This window comes from Macaca nemestrina, chromosome 11 (genome assembly GCF_043159975.1).
Source record: "Macaca nemestrina isolate mMacNem1 chromosome 11, mMacNem.hap1, whole genome shotgun sequence".
In the NCBI taxonomy this organism is placed as follows: domain Eukaryota; kingdom Metazoa; phylum Chordata; class Mammalia; order Primates; family Cercopithecidae; genus Macaca; species Macaca nemestrina.
Genome location: NC_092135.1, coordinates 129,343,502 through 129,367,213, shown reverse-complemented (window position 1 = coordinate 129,367,213; position 23,712 = coordinate 129,343,502). Strand labels below are relative to the sequence as shown.

At 47.0% G+C, this 23,712-nt stretch overlaps 1 protein-coding gene across 25 annotated transcripts in view; it reads right to left on the bottom strand.

The window, feature by feature from the left end:
- Positions 1 to 23,712, bottom strand: part of LOC105473938 (armadillo repeat containing 9) — a 183,919-nt gene that overhangs the window by 118,342 nt on the left and 41,865 nt on the right. For all 25 annotated transcript variants that reach the window (XR_003016277.2, XR_011610113.1, XR_982588.2 and 22 more), the window contains 3 exons: positions 7,631 to 7,665; positions 5,170 to 5,281; positions 1,862 to 1,954 (listed from right to left, as the gene is read on the bottom strand). Coding sequence is in view for 18 of the 25 variants with exons in the window: in XM_071073523.1 (XP_070929624.1) it covers positions 1,862 to 1,954; positions 5,170 to 5,281; positions 7,631 to 7,665 (240 nt within the window). In the remaining 7 variants the exon portion in view is untranslated. The remainder of the gene's footprint in view (positions 1 to 1,861; positions 1,955 to 5,169; positions 5,282 to 7,630; positions 7,666 to 23,712) is intronic.

Genomic DNA, 23,712 nt, shown 5'->3' with positions numbered 1-23,712 from the left:
GAGATTGCGCCACTGCACTCCAGCCTGGGTGACAAGAGTGAGACTCCATCTCAAAATATATATATAAGTAAACCACAGCAATTACATATAGTGACTTGAGGAAGAAATTACTCTCTTCAATGGCTACAGAGTTCACTGCATTTTTGACAAAAACCGTAGATGACAAAACCCAACACACCTTTCATCAGAGGACACATTCTCATTTTATACATAATCAAGAAAGGAAAAAAACACTGCCAATTAAACTATAATATGCCACTAACTGTCAGATACACCCTAATAGCAAAGATGTTAAAATGGGGGGGAAAGTGTATCTTCGACTCAATGAAATAATGTTAGAAATAATCAGTATTGACTTCACTCTTTGAATTTGAGTTTGGAAGTTATAACAATATATTATTCAGGTGCTTCATGCCTTGTAGGCTGGATTCAATGCCATTATAAATCCAAACAGAAAAAAAAGCAAGAAAATAAGTCAAGAATATGAGAGAGTATTTTCAAACTTAACACAACTCTTTCATGAGAGCATTAAGACTACATTCACAGAATAAACTGGCAACTCAAAACTCAAATTGTATTGCCTGTATGCACAACAGATGAATGTATAAATCACTTTCCCAGGGTCTGCTGCTATGGTTTAAATGTCCCCACCAAAACTCATCTCGACATTCAATTGCCAATGTAGTAGTACAGGGAGGTGGGAACTTTAAGAGGATATTAGGCATTAATGGATTAATGCCATTATTGCTGGAGTGGGTTAGTTATTGTGTGAGTAGGCTCCTGATAAAAAGACAGCTTCAATCCCCATTCTCTGTCTTGCATGCTCACTTCTGCCTTCTGCCTTTTGCTTTGGGATAACTCTTGCCAGATGCTGGCGCCATGCTCTTGGACTTCCTAGACTCGAGAACTGTGAGCACAATACACTTGGATTGTTTATAAATTCCCCTATCTGTGGTATTCTGTTATAGCAGCAGGAAATGGCCTACAACAGCTGTTTAATCAGTGAGCGTTCAGAGCATTTGGTACTCCACTCAGTGCACACATTGTGAAGTTTAACCACAGCTTTACATTTTTACAGCACTCTGGATAAAAATTCAACCAAATAACAAAATATAGTACCCTGTTAACACGTGCCAAATTCAAAATCCTGATCCTCCTCCTGTCCAGTGAAGACTGGTGCAGATACAGACAGGAGGGGCAAGGACAGAAGAGAAAGCCCATGTAGTGACTACTTGGTGCCAGGCGTGGGGCTAAGGACTTCCCACACATGACTGTACGTAATCATCCCAACAACCTCCCGAGGCAGGCGCGACCCCTTGCCCAGATGAGGAGGTGCCTGAGCCTGAGTAACTTGCTTATGGTGACCCGGCTAATGAGTGGTAGAGCAAAGGTTGGAAAGCTAGTTTATTTTACCCCAAATCTCATACTTTTCCCACAGGATCAGTAGACCTATCTGGTCCAAAACTGTACGTAAGTACTGTGTTCAAGACATTTTTCATCAGGCCCAGATGTAAACAACCTGAATTTGCTTATCTACCTTGTCCCTCCAAAGTCATATTCAGTTTTCAGGACTCATGGCAAGCAGTGAGGTGAGGTAAAGAGTTGGGAATTTGAGAAAAGGAAAAACGGCAGAAAAGAGCTCCAGAGATGATGAACCAAGCAGTTCTAACTTGTCTAGAACTCTTCACTAGAAGCAAAAAGTAGGCCAATGCCTAAGGTGAGCAAAAGACCTCATGAGCTCAAGGCTGACATAAAGTTACGATACTGAAAACGTGTATAGAAATTAAAGCTTCCCTCATCTACTGAGATCATTCCCTAGAATTGAAGGCCTTGGCCGGGATCTGGCCCACCTCTTACCAACCTGGTTGTGGCTATGACAGTCCAAGAGGTCGTTGCTGATGTAGGCCTGCAGAACGGTCTCCCTCTGCTCTCCAGGATGGGATGTGGTCAAGCGCTGGAGCAAGGAGAAACAAAAGCAGCGAGACCTAAGTCTTACCATGGAGAAAAGTTTCACAGAGCAGGCGTGTTTTAAATGGCAGTATCAGTAACTACACATTTAAGCAAACAAAATAAGTAATATTCAGCTGGGGAGGTGGTGGCAAATTAACCGGCCAACCAAAACAAGAAATTTTGATGTGGGCCGGGTGCAGCGGCTCACGCCTGTAATCCCAGCACTTTGGGAGGCCAAGGCAGGCGGATCAAAAGGTCAGGAGATCGAGACCGTCCTGGCTAACGTAAGGAAACCCCGTCTCTAGTAAAAATACAAAAAAATTAGCTGGGTGTGGTGGCAGGCGCCTGTAATCCCAGCTACTCGGGAGGCTGAGGCAGGAGAATGACGTGAACCCACGAGGCAGAGCTTGCAGTGAGCCAAGATCACGCCACTGCACTCCAGCCTGTGTGACAGAGTGAGACTCCGTCTCAAAAAAAAAAAAAAAAAGAACCTATCATGTGCTTCCTAATGGGTGACACAGGGAGCCAATTTATACATGTGAACTCTTCAGAGAAGTGAGGCAGCAAAATGCTCAGACTGCAAGTGTGCAGATAGGGAAGAGCTCATCCATGCCCAGAGAAGCATTTCTTGTATAAAGAGGCTCAGAAGCTGGCCCCTGCAGGAAAGGCTGCCTATTAACCAGCACAGGGGAGCGTGAGTATGGTGGGGGACAGGGAAGTGAGGTCTAGCTCAGGGAAGTACAATACAGGGCACAGTGGCGTGGGCTCAGTGGGAGGGGCCCAGGGCTCACTGTAGAGCACTCTGAATGCATGCTCCGCCAACAAATTCACTCTATCCTATCCTATAGGGAATGACAGAGTGATACAGTGCATGTGCCTATGCGTGTGTGTGCATGTGTGCATATGTGCATGTATGAGTGTAGAGGTAGCTGGCTAGAATTTTGTAGATTTTAGAAAGCCATAAGTCTGTCATGTTGCTACAAGTAAAAATTTATGCAATGTCCACAGAGCTAGTATAATGGCTGTGTGTATGTGTGCACATGGGTGTGTACAGGTGTGAGGTGAGATACGAAAAAGCACGTAACAGAGTAAGCAAATATCCTTGCTCTTTCAGGAAAATCCTACTAGATAAAAATCCTGAGGCTGTAAGCCCTGCTTCTAGCCAAAGAGAAGCTGGATGTGCAAGGAATGTGCTAGTTCTTAGCATGGGCAAGAGCACAGGCCAGAGCATCAGACGCCCTGGGCTGGAAGGAGAGCCGGGAAGGCCTCCAGAGCAGGCACTGCCAACAGACGTGACCATCATGGCCAGGGTGTGCCTGGAATGTCACACTGGGGTGCTGCTACCCTTCTGTTGAGTTCACTGAGGTTGAAGCAGGGGCAAGAAGCCGGGTGGGGGCACTGGAGAGGGACACAGACAAAAACATTAGAAACCTGTTCACCTTTCCTGGTTGTTTTGTGAGGATGTCACTCTCTCAGCAAAGGAATACCCTGTCTCAGCAAGAGGCTCAGGAGTAGCACGGACTGAGAGGAAGTGCAGTGTCAGTAAACCAAGAGCCATATAAAAGATGAGTTTGAGAGTTTGAGCAGAGAGAGACAAATGGCCAGGGAGGAGACGGCCACTGTGGATGACTCATGCTGCCCCACCCACTCCAGTCCTGACCCAAACAAAACCAGAGCAGACATCACTGCTTGTCCATAGGACTCTTCCTGTAGATCCTGGATACGTCATCCGAGTCCTCAAGACGTACTTCAGGAAGCACTATCATAGAAGCATGCAAGTGAGAATTGTTTCTATCCACAGATGGGAAATTGCTAAGGATCCTTATGCCAAGATACCTTGAAATTCGGGGGTCCGTGAAGGTGTCTGATGCTAATGATTTAGAATGAACTGTTCAGTTAAAGAACTGCTGGCTCAATCAATGTTGGCTTGAGTCAGCAGTTCTCACAGTGTGGTCCAGAGAACCCGGAGAGGTCCCCCAAACCCTTTAGGGGGTCTGCAAGGTCACAATTTTCATAATACTAAGATATGACAATGCCTTTTTTGTGATCAGTCTCTGGGAGGCTATATGAAGTGTGACACTGACAATCAAACCCAAAGCAGATATAAGAATCCACCTGTCTTCCATCAAGCCAGACATTAAAGACAACTGCAGAACAATGCTGCTTTTCTCACAATTCTGTTGTTGTTTGGAAAGTAGTATTCATCACAAAAAATGTTATTTATGTTAACATGTCATTCATTATTGCTCATTTTAAATGAATTAATAAACATATACTTCAAATCTTTAGCGTTTTGTTTTCGTTTTTTGGTTTTTTTGAGATGGGGTCTCACTGTGTCACCCAGGCTGGAGTGAAGTGGTGTGATCTTGGCTCACTGGAACCTCTGCCTTCCGGGTTCAAGCAATTCTCCTGCCTCAGTCTCCTGAGTAGCTGGGACCACAGGCACCTGCCACCATGCCTGGCTAATTTTTTGTATTTTTAGTAGAGATGGGGTTTTGCCATGTTGCCGAGGATGGTCTTGAACTCCTGACCTCAGGTGATCTACCTGCCTCGGCCTCCCAGTATGCTGGGATTACAGGCTTGAGCCACCATGCCCAGGTAAATCTTTTCAGTTTTAATTTCAAATGCTGTAAATATTGGTAGACAAAATTCACATAAACGAAAGCTCTCTGGGGTCCTCAGTAATTTTTGAGAGTGGAAAGGGGTCTGACACTAAAAAGCTTGAGAACCAATTGCTGACTTCAACTGCACTCAATCTGAACACTAGGGAGAAAAGTAACGATGGGGACCAGGCCACTTCCTTTAGGCCTTGTGAACAGGAGTTCTTTCCTTGGCGCCTCTCCAGGGTGCCCACACGGCAGTGCCTGAATACAGAACCTCTGTGGGACTGTGATCAACCCTGACTCCATGCGCTCACACGCGGCCCCCACAAGTAGAGTGGGGCTCATGGCCAGGAAAGGGCTACACGCAGGTGCAGTCTCTCAGGCCTTGCAATTCATTTACCTAACTCATTACATCACAATTGCCATAATATAGGAGTTTCTCAAAGGAGGCCCAGGCTATCTTCAGAAGTGGCTTTCGACTTCCGCTTTTGGTGTCAGCAGACAGCGGAGAAGAACGATTTCTGGAAGATGGGTTAAAAGATACAAGCAAGGTAGCCAGCCAAGAAACCAGTACTGGTTTAGTTTTGTTTTCTAACTTTAAGACAAAGGTACCTACCCAGCGTAGAGCCTGCAACAAGAAGGCTTTCAAGCGGTCACTCCCCAAAATCAAATCCTTCTTCAGTTTCTCATAATCCAAGGAGGGCAGTAATGGGACATCCTTCAATTTCCTACTCAGCAACACAAGTTCAAAGAGAAAGAAAAGGGCAAAAGGGCATGTTCGTTACACCTCCTGAGCATCATGACACCCGAGCTAGAGCCTGCTGTTCCCCTGGGCTCCCAGCATGACCTCCCGGCTTCCACTTGGAGGGTGGGCTGGGTTCTGGGCTCCTACCTCAGCTTCAACCAGCTCAGCTCTGCCTGTTCTGTTGGATGGACTTAGGTTCTGTTTAACATTTTTCCTAAAACAAGGAGTCTTTGTCTGAACAGATTTAGAAACCCCTACATTCACCTTCAGCCAGACCTCCCTAGGATGGAGAGGAAATCACCTTGGGGGCATCTTGACTTTCCACCAAAGTTCTGTTTAGAATTCCAGACATAGTTCAAAGACAATTAGCATCACCAGGCCCCAAGAGTTCTACCTAAACACCTGAAGCCAGTGATCCTCTCAAGCCTGAGCGACTGGACTGGGGGAATATGAATGACAGTCAGAAAACAAGTGTGAAGAGTAAGTAGGCAGAGGCCAGGCATGTTGGCTCAAGCCTGTAATCCCAGCACTTTGGGAGGCCTAGGCAGGTGGATTACCTAAGGTCAGGAGTTCGAGACCAGCCTGGCCAACATGGTAAAACCCCATCTCTACTAAAAACACAAAATTAAAATTAGCCAGGCATAGTGACACATGCCTGTAGTCCCAGCTACTCGGGAGGCTGAGACAGAAGAATCACTTGAACCCAGGAGGTGGAGGCTGCAGTGAGCCAAGATTGCACCACTGCACTCCAGCCTAGGAAAGACACAGCAAGACTCTGTCTCAAAAAAAAAGAAAAAAAAGAAAAAAAGAGTAATTAGGTGGGTGGCTCAGCCCTCCGACGAGGTAGAATGCGTGGTCAGCAAGCAGCATGGGAACACAGGCAGGAGATGGGTTGTAGGACAATTTGCAGACCCTCCTCAGGGAGACTGCAAAGACCTCTGGGGAGCCAGGTTTCAGTGAGGAGAGACCTCAGATTTGAGATCCACACAGCTCAGACTGCCCCGCCACTCACCTTCGGTCAGCCAGAAACCAAAGGAATCACCTCAGCCTCCTTGTTGCTAATACAAGTGTCTTCACGCTTTGTTTTTTGTTGTTTTATTGTAGAAAAGAAGATTAGAGGGCATGGAAAAACTGGTGAAACTAAATGAGCTTTGCAGTCTACTTTACAGTACTTTATCAATGATGGTTTCCTCATTTTGGTGTAATACTACAGTATTACGCCAAATGCTAAGTGTTGTATATGTATTAACTCATTTTGATCCTCACAACAATCCTAAAATAGAATTACTATGATTCTCCTCATTTTATAAGTGAGGAACTGAGGCACGAAGAAATTATATAAGTAATCCTCGGTCCCAGGGAGGGTAGTAGGAGTGGGCTTTTAACCCTAGCAGTCTGTGCAGTGATACTGCTGCCAAAGTGGTAGGAGAGAATAAAGTGTGGGGTCAAGGTCAGACTCAGGCAGGGCTGAGGGAGGAGGAATGCTGTGGGCATCACAGGTGTGTGAGGAATCACACAGCACCCCTATCTTCCCCTTCTCCCCCGCAAAGCTGGCTCAGAGGGTCCCAGAAGCCACCCTGGTCCTCATGTCCAAGTCAAAGGTTCTCAACTCCCTTGCCACCACAGCATCAGACACTCCCAAGGGGGACAGCCCAACTCATCAGGACACGAGTGCTCAGGCATACACAGGGCTGCCCATGGCCCTGATCACAGTGTGAACCAGCAGACAACACAAATTCAGACAGTGCAACACTCTGTGGATTGCACTATGATAGTAGATTACATTTCTATACAATACCATATGAACAATTCTACAGTTGTTTTCATTTGAGGCTTCCTTACCAAAAGAATAGAATTAACAATATAAGATGGCCGGGCACGGTGGCTCACACTTATAATCCCAGCACTTTGGGAAGTCAAAGGGGGTGGATCACTTGTGGTTGGGTGTTCGAGACCAGCCTGACCAATATGGAGAAACCCTGTCTCTATTGAAAATACAAAATTAGCCGGGCGTGGTGGCATATGCTTGTAATCGGGAGGCTGAGGCAGGACAATCGCTGGAACCCAGGAGGCGGAGGTTGCAGTGAGCTGAGATTGCGCCACTGCACTCCAGCCTGGGCAACAAGAACGAAACTCCGTCTCAAAAAAAAAAAACAAAACACACACATGCAATAAAAGATAATTCTAGTTTAACAACATTACTTATAAGTACTCGTATTTCCTTTAATATTCACATGTAGCTCTAGCTCAAAGGCATTCCTCTAAGATAGGCTGCTCCCGTTTTACACATTGCTGTTCTCCTTAATAAAAATTCCTAAGAGTAGTTACTTACACGGGTGCCAAGGAGGCTCGTAACATGGTGGATGCCTGGGGGGAAGAGGACAGAAGAAAACAGATGGTGTTAAACACTGATAGCAACGCACGGATCCCAAATCACCCTAATAGCATGTAATCAACAGATGTGCAAGTTAGGTTTTTTTTGTTTTTTGTTTTTTTTTTTTTTTGAGACGGAGTCTTGCTCTGCCGCCCAGGCTAGAGTGCAGTGGCCCAATCTCGGCTCACTGCAAGCTCCGCCTCCCAAGTAGCTGGGATTATAGGCACCCACCACCACACCCAGCTAATTTTGTTTGGTATTTTTAGTAGAGACGGGGTTTCACTGTGTTAGCCAGGATGATCTCCTGACCTCGTGATCTGCCCACCTCAGCCTCCCAAAGTGCTGGGATTACAGGCGTGAGCCACTGCAGCCGGCCCAGATGTGCGAAGTTTTAATCCACCAGGATTCACCAACCAAAGTCACACATGATGTAAAAATCAACCCAAACTAAAGTTACACACCACTGCTCCAGCTCACAGCCTACCAGCCCTTGTTTGATGTTACATCACTCCAAGCCAAACTCTGTAGAGGCTGCTCTGCCTATGGAGTAACCATTCTTTGATTCTTTTATTTTCTTTAGAAAAAAACAAAAGCAAACAACCAAAAACAAAACAAAACAAAACCTCTATAGAAAATGATGGGTTCCTGGCCGGGCGCGGTGGCTCAAGCCTGTAATCCCAGCACTTTGGGAGGCCGAGACGGGCGGATCACGAGGTCAGGAGATCGAGACCATCCTGGCTAACACAGTGAAACCCCGTCTCTACTAAAAATACAAAAAAAAAAACTAGCCGGGCGTGGTGGCAGGTGCCTGTAGTCCCAGCTACTCGGGAGGCTGAGGCCGGAGAATGGCGTAAACCCGGGAGGCGGAGCTTGCAGTGAGCTGAGATCCGGCCACTGCACTCCAGGCTGGGCGGCAGAGCGAGACTCCGTCTCAAAAAAAAAAAAAAAAAAAAAAAAAAGAAGAAGAAGAAAATGATGGGTTCCTGTCTACAAAATTAGCCGAGTGTGGTGGCACATGCCTGTAATCCCAGCTACTCGGGAGGCTGAGGTAGGAGAATCGCTTGAACCCAGGAGGCGGAGGTTGCGGTGAGCCGAGATCACACCATTGCACTCCAGCCTGGTCAACAAGAGCGAAACTCTGTCTCAAAAAAACAAAAAAGAAAAGAAAAGAAAACGATGGGTTCTCCCTGACCAAACTCCCAGGGGCATTTCAAGCTGCCTAATTAAATACATTATGAAGAACAAAAGCAATATGAATCATTATATTATTCTGGCTTTTTTCTTTATTAAGATTTTCTCAGCCGGACGCGGTGGCTCAAGCCTGTAATCCCAGCACTTTGGGAGGCCGAGGCAGGCGGATCACGAAGTCAGGAGATCGAGACCATCCTGGCTAACACGGTGAAACTCCGTCTCTACTAAAAAATACAAAAAAAACTAGCCGGGCGAGGTGGCAGGTGTCTGTAGTCCCAGCTACTCGGGAGGCTGAGGCAGGAGAATGGCGTAAATCCGGGAGGCGGAGCTTGCAGTGAGCCAAGATCTGGCCACGGCACTCCAGCCTAGGCGACAGAGTGAGACTCCGTCTCAAAAAAAAAAAAAAGATTCTCTTCAAGTATAAAAATGTGCACTTTGTACCAAGTCAAACATTCTAGAGGTGTTTAAAAAACATTAACAACCTTTCCACCCCACTCTCTTATAATTCTGATCCTGTCTATAGGCAAAATCATTGCCTACTTTACGGAGATTCTTGTCCCATTTATTGTGTGTGTGTGTGTGTGTGTGTGTGTGTGTGTGTGTGTGTGTGTGTGTCTTTTTGCCACTTTAGGCAGTGCTGTATTATGTATGTACTAAAATACATTTGAGAAACATATAAACAGATACAGTGTGTGGTGCTTGTTTGAATTGACTCAAATAAACCAATTGTAAAAAGATATTTTGAGAAAATAAGGGAAATCTGAATATGGAGTGGACTGGTATTAGATACTAAGGAATTAGTGTTAACTGTATTTGGTGTTGTGGCTATGTGTTTGTATATTAAAGTCTCTGATCAGTTAGAGATGTATATTGAATTATTTACAGGTGACATGACATGTTTGGAATTGGATTTTAAAGAACTCCAGGGTGGGGGCAGGGAATAAGTAGAGGAGAACAAACAAAGCAAGATTAGTGAAATGCCATTTACTGATCAAGCTGGGTGATGGTCACTTGGAGACCCATTTTATTATTCTCCCCTCTTTGCGTGCATGAAATTACAAAAGCCTTGTTAAAAATGTTATTTATTGTCATTTAATGATACTGAAATTTTTTTTTTTTTTTTTTTTTTTTTTTTTTACAGATAGGGTCTCACTATATTACCCAGACTGGTCTTGAACTCCTGGGCTCAAGCAATCCTCCCGCCTCAGCCTCCAGAGTAGCTGGGATTATGGGCGTCTGCCACCATGCTTGTACTTACTGATAGTTTGTTTTGTGAGCTAAGCTGGACTTCCAAAGTCTAGATCAAAGGGTATGTGAGTTTTAATTCTGATAAACATTGCCAGACGCCCCGCACTGAAGGAGAGCTTTCCTTTTTCATTATCAGTACTGGATCCTATCATTCTAAAACTTCCATCAATTCGATGGGTAGAAAACAGTTTACTTTCTTAAATTTTAGTGATATTGCCCATTATTTTTCGTAACCTGCTTTTTGACTTTGCCTTCATGCCTTATGTGATACCAGATTGTTTTCATGGATTTCAGTCCTGCTTCAGAAGGTCTACCTACCTCAAGGTGATATACACATTCTCTCAATTCTTCTAACATTTTCATAGCTTTATTTTTTACATTTAGAGATTTCATCCTTCTGGAGTTCATGCCACTGTGTTTTCCTCTGTGGTGTGAGTGACGCATGCAACTTTGTTTTCTTATTCCCTGAGAGCCAGTTATGCTGCGCCATGTAAGTCCCACCCAGGCCATCCAGTATCACCTCAAAATGCTTCCATCAGTACATCTTGCTTCCTCCCTCTCTTTTTCTTCACCTCCTTTTTGTTCTTCCTTTTTCAATTTGAATGTGAACACTAAGGTGGAAGGAACGTCATCTTCAGGCACCAGAGCTCCCTGCAGCCTGACACCAGCTGCTTCACATACTTCCTAGCCCTGACAGCATCTGACTCCGTGATCCATGAAATAAACCACCCCTCTCCTACCTCCATTGTCTGCTAGGTATACAACTTTCCTTAGTTTTATTTCTGGACTCTGCAGCCCCCTGCTACTCAAAGTGTGCTCCTCAGACAAGCAGCATCATCCAAATCTCATTGAAAATGCATAATTTTGGGTACCATCCCAGACCTCCTGAACCAGAACCTGCACTTCAGCCAGGTCCCCAGCGGATATGTCTGCACAATAAACTTGGAGAAACCCAACTCTGGTCCATAAATTTTTTTTTTTTTGAGACACAGTCTCGCTCTGTTGCCCAGTCTGGAGTGCAGTGGCACGATCTCAGCTCACTGCAACCTCTGCCTACCGGGTTCAACCCAGCCAAACCGTGCCCAGCCAAGCACCACTTTTAAATGGCTCAGATCAGCCAGGCATAGTGGCCCTGGCCTGTAAATCCCAGCACTTTGGGAGGCCGAGGCGGGCAAATCACTTGAGGTCAGGAGTTCCAGACCAGCCTGGCCAACATGGTGACACTCCATCTCTATTAAAAATACAAAAAATTAGCTGGGCGCGGTGGCGCACACCTGTAGTCACAGCTACTCGGGAGGCTGAGGCAGGAGAATCGCCTGAACCCAGGAGGCGGAGCTTGCAGTGAGCTGTGATCACATCACTGCACTCCAGCCTGGGTGACAGAGCAAGATTCCATCTCAAACAAACAAACAAAATTTAAATTTAAATTTTAAAAATGGCTCAATCATGCATGTATGTTTTTATACTTTTAACCCTTGATTGCTTTAATAAAGAAATTACCTATTCCTGTTGTTGGCTTAAGTAGTGAGTTTAGAAATAAGTTTGAAATGTCATCTAAATTATTCACCTAGCTGGGCACAGAGGTTCACGCCTGTACTCCCAACACTTTGGGAGGCTGAGGCAGGAGGATCACTTGAGCCCAGGAGTCTGAGACCAGCCAGAGCAACATGATGAAACCCTATCTCTAAAAAAAAAAAAAAAAAAAAAAATTAGTGGGGCGTGATGGCGTGTGCCTGTGGTCCCAGTTACTCGGGAGGCTGAGGTGAGAGGATTGTTTGAGCCTAGGAGGTTGAGGCTGTAGTGAGCCAAGATCACACCATTGCACTCCAGCCTGGGCAACAGAGTGAGACCCTGTATCAAAAAAGAAAAAAATTATTCATTTAACACATTACAGAGACCAAGAAGCTAAGATAACAAGTCAGATGGGTCAAGTAAGGACACGGCCATACTAAAATATTAGCATGGCTGGGAGCAGTGGCTCATGCCTATAATCCCAGCTACTTGGGAGACTCAGGCAGGAGAATCACTTGAATCTGGGAGGTGGAGTTTACAGTGAGCAGAGATCACACTGCTGCACTCCAGCCTGGGCGACACAGCCAGACTCCATCTCGAAAAGAAAAGAAGAGAAGAGAGAAGAGAGAGAAGAGAGAAGAGAAAAGAGAAAAGAGAAGAGAAGAGAAGAAAAGAAAAAGAAAAGAAAAGAAAAGAAAAGAGAAAAGAAAAGAAAAGGAGTGGCCTCCTCACTCTCTACATCCCCCAAAGTATCAGGTCCTACTGATTCCATCCTACAGCTGCTACCTTCTCTCTAATCCCTGTGCCAGGGGCTTCGTTCAGGACTTCTTCTCTCCTTTGAACTACCACGTTAGCTTAATAAGGATGTACTCACTGATATTTATGGAGGGCTCACTAGTCACCAGGCACACCATTGTAGGGACTTTACACATATTAACTCATTTCATGCACTGTCATTTCCACTTTCAGATGCACAAACACAGGGACTGAGCAACTTCCCCTAGAACAAGAATCTAATCAGGCAGTCGGGTCCCAAAGCCCACATTTGCCCTGCTTCAGGTCTCTCCTCCAGCCCTCCTTCCACACTCAGCACAGGGGTCTTTGTAAAAATTGCATCTGCTCAGTCTCATCTCAGGCCCCCTCAAGGCTCCAGTCACCAGTTCCTCTCCCTGGTGGCCCCTCGCTCCCTTCAGCCTCCTTCACTCCCCATCCTCCAGGATAGCTCCGATCTTCCCTGGCCTTCCATGTTCTCAGGGACCATTTCCAGCCTCACCGTCTACCCTCCCCTCTGGGAGCATGGGCTGGCACTGATTTTCCTCGGCATCCCGAGTTCTCTGCAGCGTGTGCGGCAGCATTTTCCACACTGTGCACTAGCCATGTTTCCTTTCCCTCCAGTGCTTCTCAGCTGCGAGTGATTTTGCCCACAGGGGATATCTGACAATGTTTGGAGACATTTTGGGTTGTTAAAAGTGGGAGTAGCGCTACTGGCATCTAATGGAGGATGGCCAAGAATGCTGCTAACCAACCTACAGTGCAACAGACAGCCCTACAACAAAGACATCAACAATCACAAGCCCCAAAACCATCCATCACAGTCAGGATCACCAATCACAGAAAAATTTCCCTCACTGAGCTAACAATGGGTTCTGAACAGAGTGGACTCCCCCTGCTACAGAGGCTCTGACTCCAGCCCACTCCAGCCCAAGTGAGTGCTGTCTGATTTCTAGGATTTCAGGCTGAGAGCCCAGGGAAAGGCCAGCAGGCCTGGGGGATCAGAAAAAGGACTGTGCTCCCAATCACAATGGACCTGCGAATGCACATGGTGGTCTCCCGCCTGTGGAGGTGCGCACGGGTGGGCGGTGGCCTCCCTCCCGTGGAGGTGCGCACGGGTGGGCGGTGGCCTCCCTCCCGTGGAGGTGCGCACGGGTGGGCGGTGGCCTCCCTCCCGTGGAGGTGCGCACGGGTGGGCGGTGGCCTCCCTCCCGTGGAGGTGCGCACGGGTGGGCGGTGGCCTCCCTCCCGTGGAGGTGCGCACGGGTGGGCGGTGGCCTCCCTCCCGTGGAGGTGCGCACGGGTGGGCGGTGGCCTCCCTCCCGTGGAGGTGCGCACGGGTGGGCGGTGGCCTCCCTCCCGTGGAGGTGCGCACGGGTGGGCGGTGGCCTCCCTCCCGTGGAGGTGCGCACGGGTGGGCGGTGGCCTCCCTCCCGTGGAGGTGCGCACGGGTGGGCGGTGGCCTCCCTCCCGTGGAGCTGCGCACGGGTGGGCGGTGGTCTCCCTCCCGTGGAGGTGCGCACGGGTGGGCGGTGGCCTCCCTCCCGTGGAGGTGCGCACGGGTGGGCGGTGGTCTCCCATCTGAAGAAGGCTGGCTCAAATGCAGGGGCAACGCTTTTTACAGTGCTAGTGAAGAATAGTGGAACAACTAATGTAGCAACCTATCAATTATTCACTAAGCACCTGCCTTGTGCCAGGCTCCCTTCTAGGTTCTCTGGAATCTTTGGGTAGGATGGATAAATGTCTACCTAAGCCAAGGTGAAAGAGCTGCGTTTCTGCCTCCATCCATCCCCTCTCAGCCACAGGAGGACCTGGGGCCTGCCTCCCAGAGCAGCTGCTCCCCCTGGCTGGTGTCATGATGTGGAGGTGGGCAGTGGGGCCACACCAAGCCTGGGACAGCTCTTGGTGACTAGCAGGATGGGGACTTTCTAAGAGAAACCAGCAGGAGGCGTCAGGTAAGGAAAGTGTTCCTGGGTCCAACCTAACTGGAGACTGCCTGGGTTCAGCAAGGGTAACAGTTCTCCCGTGGGACTTCTCGGGAGTCTCATGTTGTGCTGCTGTGCTGGGAATGTCACTGTACGGCAGTTCACAAGCTTATTAACTCCCAGGCCGTTTGGCTGTGGGGCAGGGAAATCCTGCGGGATGGGCATTTGTGGGCATCGGCTTTGGAAAATGCTGCGCTAAGTAGAGACAGCAGCAGGATGGGGCAGGGGTGTGTGGGCCAGTGAGGGGCAGAAAGTAAGTGTCGGGGCTAGACCCCAGCAGAGGCTACCAGTGAGCCCCCGAAGATGAGGCCATTTCTGCCAACCCCTTCTTCTCTCCCTATTCACATGGACTAACACAGAGCACTGTGGCTGGGCAGGCTGGGCAGGGTCACGTGGGTAAGGAAGGTAGGGCCCCTTGACCTCAACAGAGGTTCAAATGCCCACAATGGAACCCTTGAGGCAATACGTCAGTCAGGGGACTGGAGAGGCGATGGAGGCCCAAGCCAGAGGCACATCCCCATCAGATGGGGAAGATGCTGCTATGGCCCACTCTTTTTGTTTATTTTTTGAGACGGAGTCTCATTCTGTTGCCCAGGCTGGAGTGCAGTGGCATGATCTTGGCTCACCGCAACCTCTGCCTCCCAGGTTCAAGCGCTTCTTCTGCCTCAGTCTCCTGAGTAGCCAGGATTACAGGTGCACACCACCATGCCTGGCTAATTTTCGTATTTTTAGTAGAGATGGGGTTTCACCATATTGGTCAGGCTGGTCTCGAACTCCTGACCTTGTGATCCGCCTGCCTCAGCCTCCCAAAGTGCTTAGATTACAGGTGTGAGCCACTGCGTCTGGCTGTGCCAGCTTTTTAACAAGGGACGCTTGCAGGAGACGAAAACCACTTCACCCTAAAGAGATGACGGTGTTGAGCAAGAGGGTAATATGATCGGATGCCTGTAAGACACCTGAGTCCTTCCTGGAACCTGAAGGGTACAAATAAACAAGACACAACCAGAAAGGCCACTTCAGGTCCCATGTGACAAATGACAGCAAGGTAAGAGCTTTAAGACCAATTAGGAAATGTGACATTAAGCCAGGCGAGAACTGTGGAGAGCCTGAACAAACACAAAAACAACAGCAACGTGGGCAGGAAGGGAGGAAGCTCTTTCCGATCCCATAACCAGGCAAAGGACATAGAAAAACCTCAGAGGCTTCCCAGGTGTTCCCTGGAGTGTCTTTCACTGAGATAGGAAATTCAGGAGGGGAGACCACCTGTGTGGAGGAAAAGCTGAGCCCGATTTGGACACAAATCTGGTGAACCTGTCATTCATGGGGAGGCCAGGAAGTCTGGGTTTGGAGCTCCGGAAAGGTCTCCGCTGATGGCCGGTCACAGCTCTACCCACTGGTTGAGTTATTAATACAAAGGTGTTTTCTTTTTTGAGACAGAGCCTTGCTCTGTTGCCCAGGCTCGAGTGCAGTGGCGTGATCTCAGCTCACTGCAACCTCGGCTCACCGCAACCTCTGTCTCCCAAGTTCAAGTGATTCTCGTGCCTCAGCCTCCTAAGTAGCTGGGATTACAGACGTGTGCCACCACGCTCAGCTAATTTTTGTATTTTCAGTAGAGATGGGGTTTCATGATGCTGGCCAGGCTGGTCTCAAATGCCTGACCTCAAGTAATCTGCCTGCCTCAGCCTCCCAAACTGTTGGGATTACAGGCGTGAGCCACCGCACCCAACCTACAAAGTTGTTAAACCCTCTCATCACCAGGTTGGTCTGGGTATGCAACAGGCATTGGTATACAAGGTATAGCAGGGTCGGGGTGCTGGTTGGGAGACTCCTCAATACAAGGGCGTTGCACCAAGGAAGATGGCCTGGACACATGGCGGCAATGTGGGGAAAGCATAGGCATTTGCCAAGATGTAAGAAAATCACACTGGGGATAAGGCAAGGGCTGAAGATGCTGAGCTTCAGGCCAGAGCCACAAGCCACATAACAGGAAGCTGCTGACAAAGATGGCTGAGGTGGAAGCAGGTGCCTTACAAGACCCACATGTCCTGGGCCTTTTTAGATTTAATGCTATAGCATCTATCACAAAATCAAAACCATTTTAATGCAAATTAAAATCACAAGGCGGGGCATGTTGGCTCACGCTTATAATTCCAGCACCTTGGGAGGCCGAGGTGGGAGGATTGTTTGAGGCCAGTAGTTCAAGACCAGCCTGGGCAACAAAGTGAGACCCTGTCTCTACAAAAAAAAATTTTTTTAATTAGCCGAGTGTGGTGGCGTGTGTCTGTAGTCCCAGCTGCTTGGGAGACTTAAGGCAGGAGAAGCACCTGAGCCCAGGAGGTCGAAGCTGCAGTGAGCCTGGGTGACAAAGCAAGACCTTGTCTCAAAAACAAAAAAAACCTTGTATGTGTTGGTGGGAATGTAAATTAGTTTAGCCCCTGTGAAAAGCGGTGTGGAGGTTTCTCCAGAACTTCAAACGGAACTATCATTTGACCCAGCAATTCTATACCCAAAGGAAAATAAATTGTTCTACGAAAAAGACATATGTACTCATATGTTCATGGCAGCACTATTCACAATAGCAAAGCCATGGAATCAACCCAGGTGCCCATCAGCATGAACTGGATAAGGACAATGTGGTACATATATACAATGGAATACTATGAAATCATAAAAAAGAACAAAAGCATGGCCTTTGTAGCAACATGCATGTAGCTGGAGGCCATCATCCTAAGCGAATTAACATGGGAAAAGAAAACCAAATACCACAGCTGTCACTTCTAAGTGGAAGTTAAACACTGAGCACTCAAGGACACAAAGATCAGAATAACAGATAACTGGGAACTACTGGCAGGGGGAGGGTGGGAGGGGCAAGGTTTGAAAACTCTCAGGATTATGCTCACTACCTGGGTGATGAGATCATCTGTACCCCAAATCCCAGCGACATGTAATTTGCTCATGTAATTTGCTCATGCACAAACCTGCACATGTACCTGCTGAGCCTAAAATAAAAGCCAAATAAATAAAGTGTTTCAACTTTTATTTCCAATGGGGCCTTATCTGGAGTCATTGAAGAAAAAGAGCATTAATTCTCAAATGGGCCATCTTTCTAAATAAGGATGCATTTAAATGGAAACCTCCCCATCCAAGGAATCCACAAACCCAGAGGTGCCACTAGGTGGGATGTGGGACTCACTCAAGGGGCAGGAGCTCAAATTTCTACCTTAAGAGTTGGCACCAGACTCTGGCTCCTGGTCAGCCTCCCTTCTACCCACTCCTGCCCTGCCCTTAGGGCAGAGGCTTGGTATAGGGTGGACGGCCCCCCTTCGTGGCACACCTTTTCTCCAGCGTCTCTGCATTCACGTTTGCCCAGGGGGAAGAGGGGGTGAAGAAGAGAAAGACCAACCAAGGCACTTTCAACTGCTCCTGGCAGGAAAAATGTGTGCTACACCACTAGAAACAGCAGAAAACAGAAAAGCCACCTAAATGTCTGATGGAGGAATGCCGTTCTCAAATTAGAATTCTAAAAGATAAAGAAAATATACGCATAAGTAAAAATTAATGATATATACTTAAAGGCTCTAGAAGGATGCACATGAAACACAGGCAACAGGTTCCCACGGGAGGGCAGGATGCGCTGAGCGAAGGGAGGAGATGGGTTTTGTTCCATTTACAGATAAAATGGTACACTTTCTAGCTAACACATTTGTGTAACGCTAGCCCTAACCTTAACGCTAACCCCTCGTGCCCAGGGCTGACTTTCAATACATCACAGCCAGGGAGCTGCTCTGCCACGGGCAAAACCACGACAGAAACCCCGACAGCAGAATGTCATCCAGGAACAGCGTAGCACTGCGTTTCCTGCAAACAAACACACCTGTGAGACTTGCGTAATCTTAGAAAACAAGAAACTCAGCCTCTTGTGCCCTGAGGGATAAGTTTCTTCCTTACTTCTTATCACTAAGTTGATGATAATATAAAATCTGATTTCTCTCCTATCCCAGCAAGCCACAGGCTCTGATAAGGTAAGGACTACAGTAAGACAAATGGGTTGGAACAGCAATACATGGAGTCAAACTCAAAAGGCCACCTGGGACAGCTCTTGCCTCAAAGAAATGAATCCCGTCATTATAAACCCTCTGGGAGTGCCTAGATACCTGTGCCAGCTTCGATAACATGGGCAGCTTTCTGAACACAGCTACCTGGGTGAGGTAGAACCTAGGTGAGGGCAGAACCACACTTCTTTCCTCTTGTGGTGTTTCTCCTGTGAGGTGCTCTGTCGGTGGGAGCCTTCCTCTCCAGAGAGGGGTGACTAGCAGGACTTGTGAGGCAGGGGCAGAGCTGGCATCACTGCCCTGCCTGTCCTCTTCTGCTCTGGGCAGAGCCCACCAGAGAAGACGTGTCAACTCCGCTCCTCCGTGCCGCCCTCATGGCAGCCACAGCAATGGCAGCGGGCTAGGCTTGGCCAGAGCTGTCCAGGACTGTGCAAGAACGCTTCTGTAATTCCCAGGCACAAGAGTAGGACCCCACCTGCCTACAAACAAAATCCACATTCTCAGCCAAGTGTGGTGGCTCACACCCATCATTTCGGGTGTGATCCCATCCCATCATTTTGGGAGGTCAAAGTGGGAGGACTGCTTGAGCCCAGGAGTTTGAGACCAGCCTGGGCAACATAGTGAGACCTCATTTCTACAAAAATAAAAAATAAAAATTAGCTGGACATGATGGTGCAGGCCTATAGTCCCAGCTACTCAGGAAGCTGAGGTGGGAGGATCACTTGAGCCCAGGAGGTCAAGGCAGCAGTGACCCCTGATCGTGCCAATGCACTCTAGCCTGGATAACAGAGCGAGACCCTGTCTCAAAAAAAAAAAAGATCCACATTCTCCAATATAAGCTTTGTCAGCACCAACAGTGATATTTTCAGCTCCATTTTCCTTTCCTCTTTTGTCCTATATTTCAATCAGTTCAGAACTCAGGGGGAAAGAGGGGCTCTATTTAAGGGCCCTTTTGAATTTTGAACAGCAAGTAAGTTGGTAGAAGCCCAGATTCTTGTTAACTGCCAGATATAAAAACCAGTATCAAGTGTACCAAACTTTATAGACACCAACGGCTTTGTGGCAGGGCCCAGCCAAGCTCCTTTACAGTATGTAATTAGCAGTAACACTCAAGCTCAACAGAGCACCTGACGGCCAGCTGATCTGAGACCTCTCCGTGAAGGAGGCTGATCTGTGCCACGTATTTATCTTGAAATTGATGGTCTTCTGTTGGGCCCTAGAGTAGAATTTATCCCCTTAAAAACTTATTAAAAAAGCAAGCAATCTTCTCCTTCCAAATACTAAATCCTATCAGTCCAGTCACTGGACGTTGCATCTAAACTGTTTCTTAATTTCCTTCTTCACACATTGTAAATCTGAACTCGAGACAGATATCATAAATCAACTTTATATACGCATGCATAGTCAACAACAATATTCTGTTATATTTTGACAATGACCCCGCCATCCGCTTTTCATCATTTTGTTAGAGAAATCGGCTAGAATTTTTGCAGCTTTTATTGTGTGTTCCTAAGTCAATGATTCAGTAGAAGGAGAATGGTATCACTAAGCTAAACATAACTCATCCTCCCTTCCCTGGTTTCCAGTGGTTACACAGTCTGTATTTTGCTGCTAATGTAACAGTCAGGGGTGGTGGGACTGTCTCCTGACAGATGGCATTGATAACTTCTTGTGGGATAACCAGTTATGTCGTACCCCTGCTCCCTTTTAAACCGTGCTTAATAACATGTCATCAGTTTTTTCTTTCTTTTAAGACAGGTTCTCACTCTGTCACCCAGGCTGGAGTGCAGTGGTGCGATCTCCTCTTGCTGCAGCCTCCACTCCTGGGCTCAAGTGATCCTCCCACTTCAGCCTCCTGAGTAGCTGGGGTTACAGCCGTACACCACCAAGCCCAGCTCATTTTTTTCTTTTTTTGAGACGGAGTCTTGCTCTGTTGCCCAGGCTGGAGTGCAGTGGAATGATCTCAGCTCACTGCAAGCTCCGCCTCCCAGGTTCACACCATTCTCCTGCCTCAGCCTCCCAAGTAACTGGGACTACAGGCACCCGCCACTACGCCTGGCTAATTTTTTTGTATTTTTAGTAGAGACGGGTTTCACTGTGTTAGCCAGGATGGTCTCAATCTCCTGACCTTGTGATCCGCCTGCCTCGGCCTCCCAAAGTGCTGGGATGATAGGCGTGAGCCACCACGTCTAGTCTAATTTTTGTATTTTTTGTAGAGATGGGTTTTCACCATATTACCCAGACTGGCCTCGAACTCCTGGGCTCAAGCAATCTGCCTGCCTTGGACTCCCAGTGTTGGGATTACAGGTGTGCACCACTGTGTCCGACCAACATCAGTTTTAAATAAACTGGATACATCACTTCTTCTATAGAAGATGGGAATATAAGGATGGCTTGTATATATAAGATACAATGGCTGGGCGTGGTGGCTCACGCCTGTAATCCCAGCACTTTGGGAGGCTGAGACGGGCAGATCACGAGGTCAGGGGATCGAGACCACCCGGTGAAACCCCGTCTCTACTAAAAATACAAAAAAATTAGCCAGGCATGGTGGTGGACACCTGTAGTCCCAGCTACTCGGGAGGCTGAGGCAGAAGAATGATGTGAACCCGGAAGGCGGAGCTTGCAGCGAGCTGAGATTGTGCCACTGTACTCCAGCCTGGGTGACATTGCGAGACTCCGTCTCAAAAAAAAAAAAAAGATATAATCGGATTTTATAAACTGAACCTAGAAAACACTAAATCTTTGATGAATTAACAAATAAATGGGAAGGAGCAAGAAAGGAGTGCTCCTAGCAGACACAGATCCTGCCGTGCTAATTGCTATGAGAAAGCCACAATTTTCAGTAAACGCACTCTGCGTCCTAACTGTCCGAATGTTAACTGGACAGTGGACAGAGGGTCAGCCATATTCTCGGGGATGTGGCTTAAAGTCCTTCTTCTGGAGGGCTCATGAGGAAGTTACTTTTTTAAGACTTGCATATCCAATGGTGACTTTACTGACCTTTAAAAAATGGCTGATTCTCTAAGATTTCGGCATGCTAAAATCACTGCGGCCATGTCCCAAAGACTCCACTTCTACCATCTGTCTGTCCACGTGTGTGGAACAGCTGACAGAGCCAGCCATTCTGAGATATTTCTGTTAGGCTGGGAGGAAGTGGTCAAGGCCGCCTGCTCTTCAGCACATGACTACGTGCTTTCTATGAAGAGCCATAGAAACTGCTGACTCAAGAGACTATCCCGGGGTCTTAGCACCAGGAATAACTGTGTGAAGCAGTTGTCTGACCATCCAGTTTAAAAAAAAAAAAAAGCATTTAAACTTGTTTTTAAATTATATAGTAATACACCTACTTGGAAGAAGTCTGAAGGGTAGAAAACTTTAGCAGCACTGAAATGGTCTATTTCGGGCCACATGTGGCGGACTTGTGGGTGTTTGTTTTATTGTCATGGTTCCTAGCCTGCATATGCAGCACATATGTTGTTTTGGATACAGGAAATGTTACATAATAAAAGTTATGTAACTGCCCTCTCCTGCTTTATAAGCACTGGGAATCATATAACTGCTCATGTTTCCCTCTTTGCACAGACTGCTAGAAAGCTCAGAGCCTAATCTGCAGCCCACCTTTCCGGAGGAACAACTTGCAGCACGCATTTTTTGTACCAGTGTTAGCCCTTGCTTACTTTCATTTTTCCCACCCTTATTTTCCCTTAACCACAATTTCTTTACTTATTTTTATTTTCTACATTCTCGTTTCTCATATTTATGTTTTCTCATATTATAATAAACTTCTTCAAATCTACTTGAGAATTAGGTAGGGTATAAATTTTCTTTAAAATACTAAAAAAAAGGCTTCTGTTTATTAAGACTCTAGTATTATATTAACGTGCAAACCCTTATTTAAAAGCTGTGGCTCTGACCCACAGGGGTGCCTCAGGATCACACAGGAGCCTCATTCCAAATCTATACAGCCAGACTCCATCTCAAAAAAAAAAAAAAAAAAAAAAAAAAATCTATACAGCTGACTTCATAGGGCTTCACTCACCCAGCCTGCGAATGCGGCAGCAGGTGGGTGTGAGCTCCTGGCCCGTGGGTTCCTGTACTTTGAAGAGTTTGAGAGACACTGGTGTCTCCCCTGGTTAAGAATGCCTGCCTCAAAACCATGGGCCTCCAGGTATGCTAGCCTAAGGAGGACACACGATCACTGAGGTCACATTTGGCCTAGGTGATTCAGGGAACTTGACTCTAATTACAAGGACACATCAAACACAAAAGGAAAAATGTTCTTTTTTTTTTTTTTTTTCTTTTGAGATGAAGCCTCATTCTTGTCCCCCATGCTGGAGTGCAATGGCACAATCTCGGCTCACTGCAACCTCTGCCTCCCAGGTTCAAGCGATTCTCCTGCCTCAGCCTCCCGAGTAGCTGGGACTACAGGCACCCGCCACCACGCTCAGCTAATTTTTGTATTTTTAGTAGAGATGGGACTTCACCATGTTGGCCAGGCTGGTCTTGAACTACTGACCTCAAGTGATCCACACCCCCTTGGCCTCCCAAAGTGCTGGAATTACAGGCGTGAGCCACCGCACCCAGTGAAATGTTCTATTTTTTTTAAAGGGCGAAAATTATACTCTTCTAATATGTTAATGTCATGTAACTCAAAGAAAGGCTGAGGAAATGTTCGAGATTAGAAGAGGCTAGGAGCTGTGCCAACTCAATGTGACAATTGACCCTAGATGACCAGAGGACGGGAAATGCAATGAAGGACATCGTTGACTCAACTACCAAAATTGGAAAATGGACAACAGATAAGAAGGCTGTATCAATGTTAAATTTACTGAAGTTGGTAACTGCATAGTTATATGAGAGAATATTCCTAACCTTAAGAAATACACACTGAAGTATTTAGGAGTAAAGAGTCATAATATATACAATTTATCTTCAAATAGTTCAGAAAACAGATTGTGTGCCTATGTGTGCATATTCACGTATGTGTAGAGACACAACAAAGGAAGGGGCCAAAGCTAACAGTTGGTGAATCTGGGTAAAGGGTATACCAGTGTCCTTTGTGCTACTTTTGTAATTTTGTAATTATTCCAAGTAAAAAGTTAGGGGGGAAAAAGTGCCCTTGCTTTAGACCACACAACTTCCACCACGGCAGTGCTTTTAAAAAAGGAGAATAAAGTTTCCATCCATTCCTACTGATCCCCAACCCTGGGAGCCCCCACTGAGTGGCTGCAACTGGTAGCAGAACATGCCTGTCTCCTCACTCTCCCTAGGAGGCCAG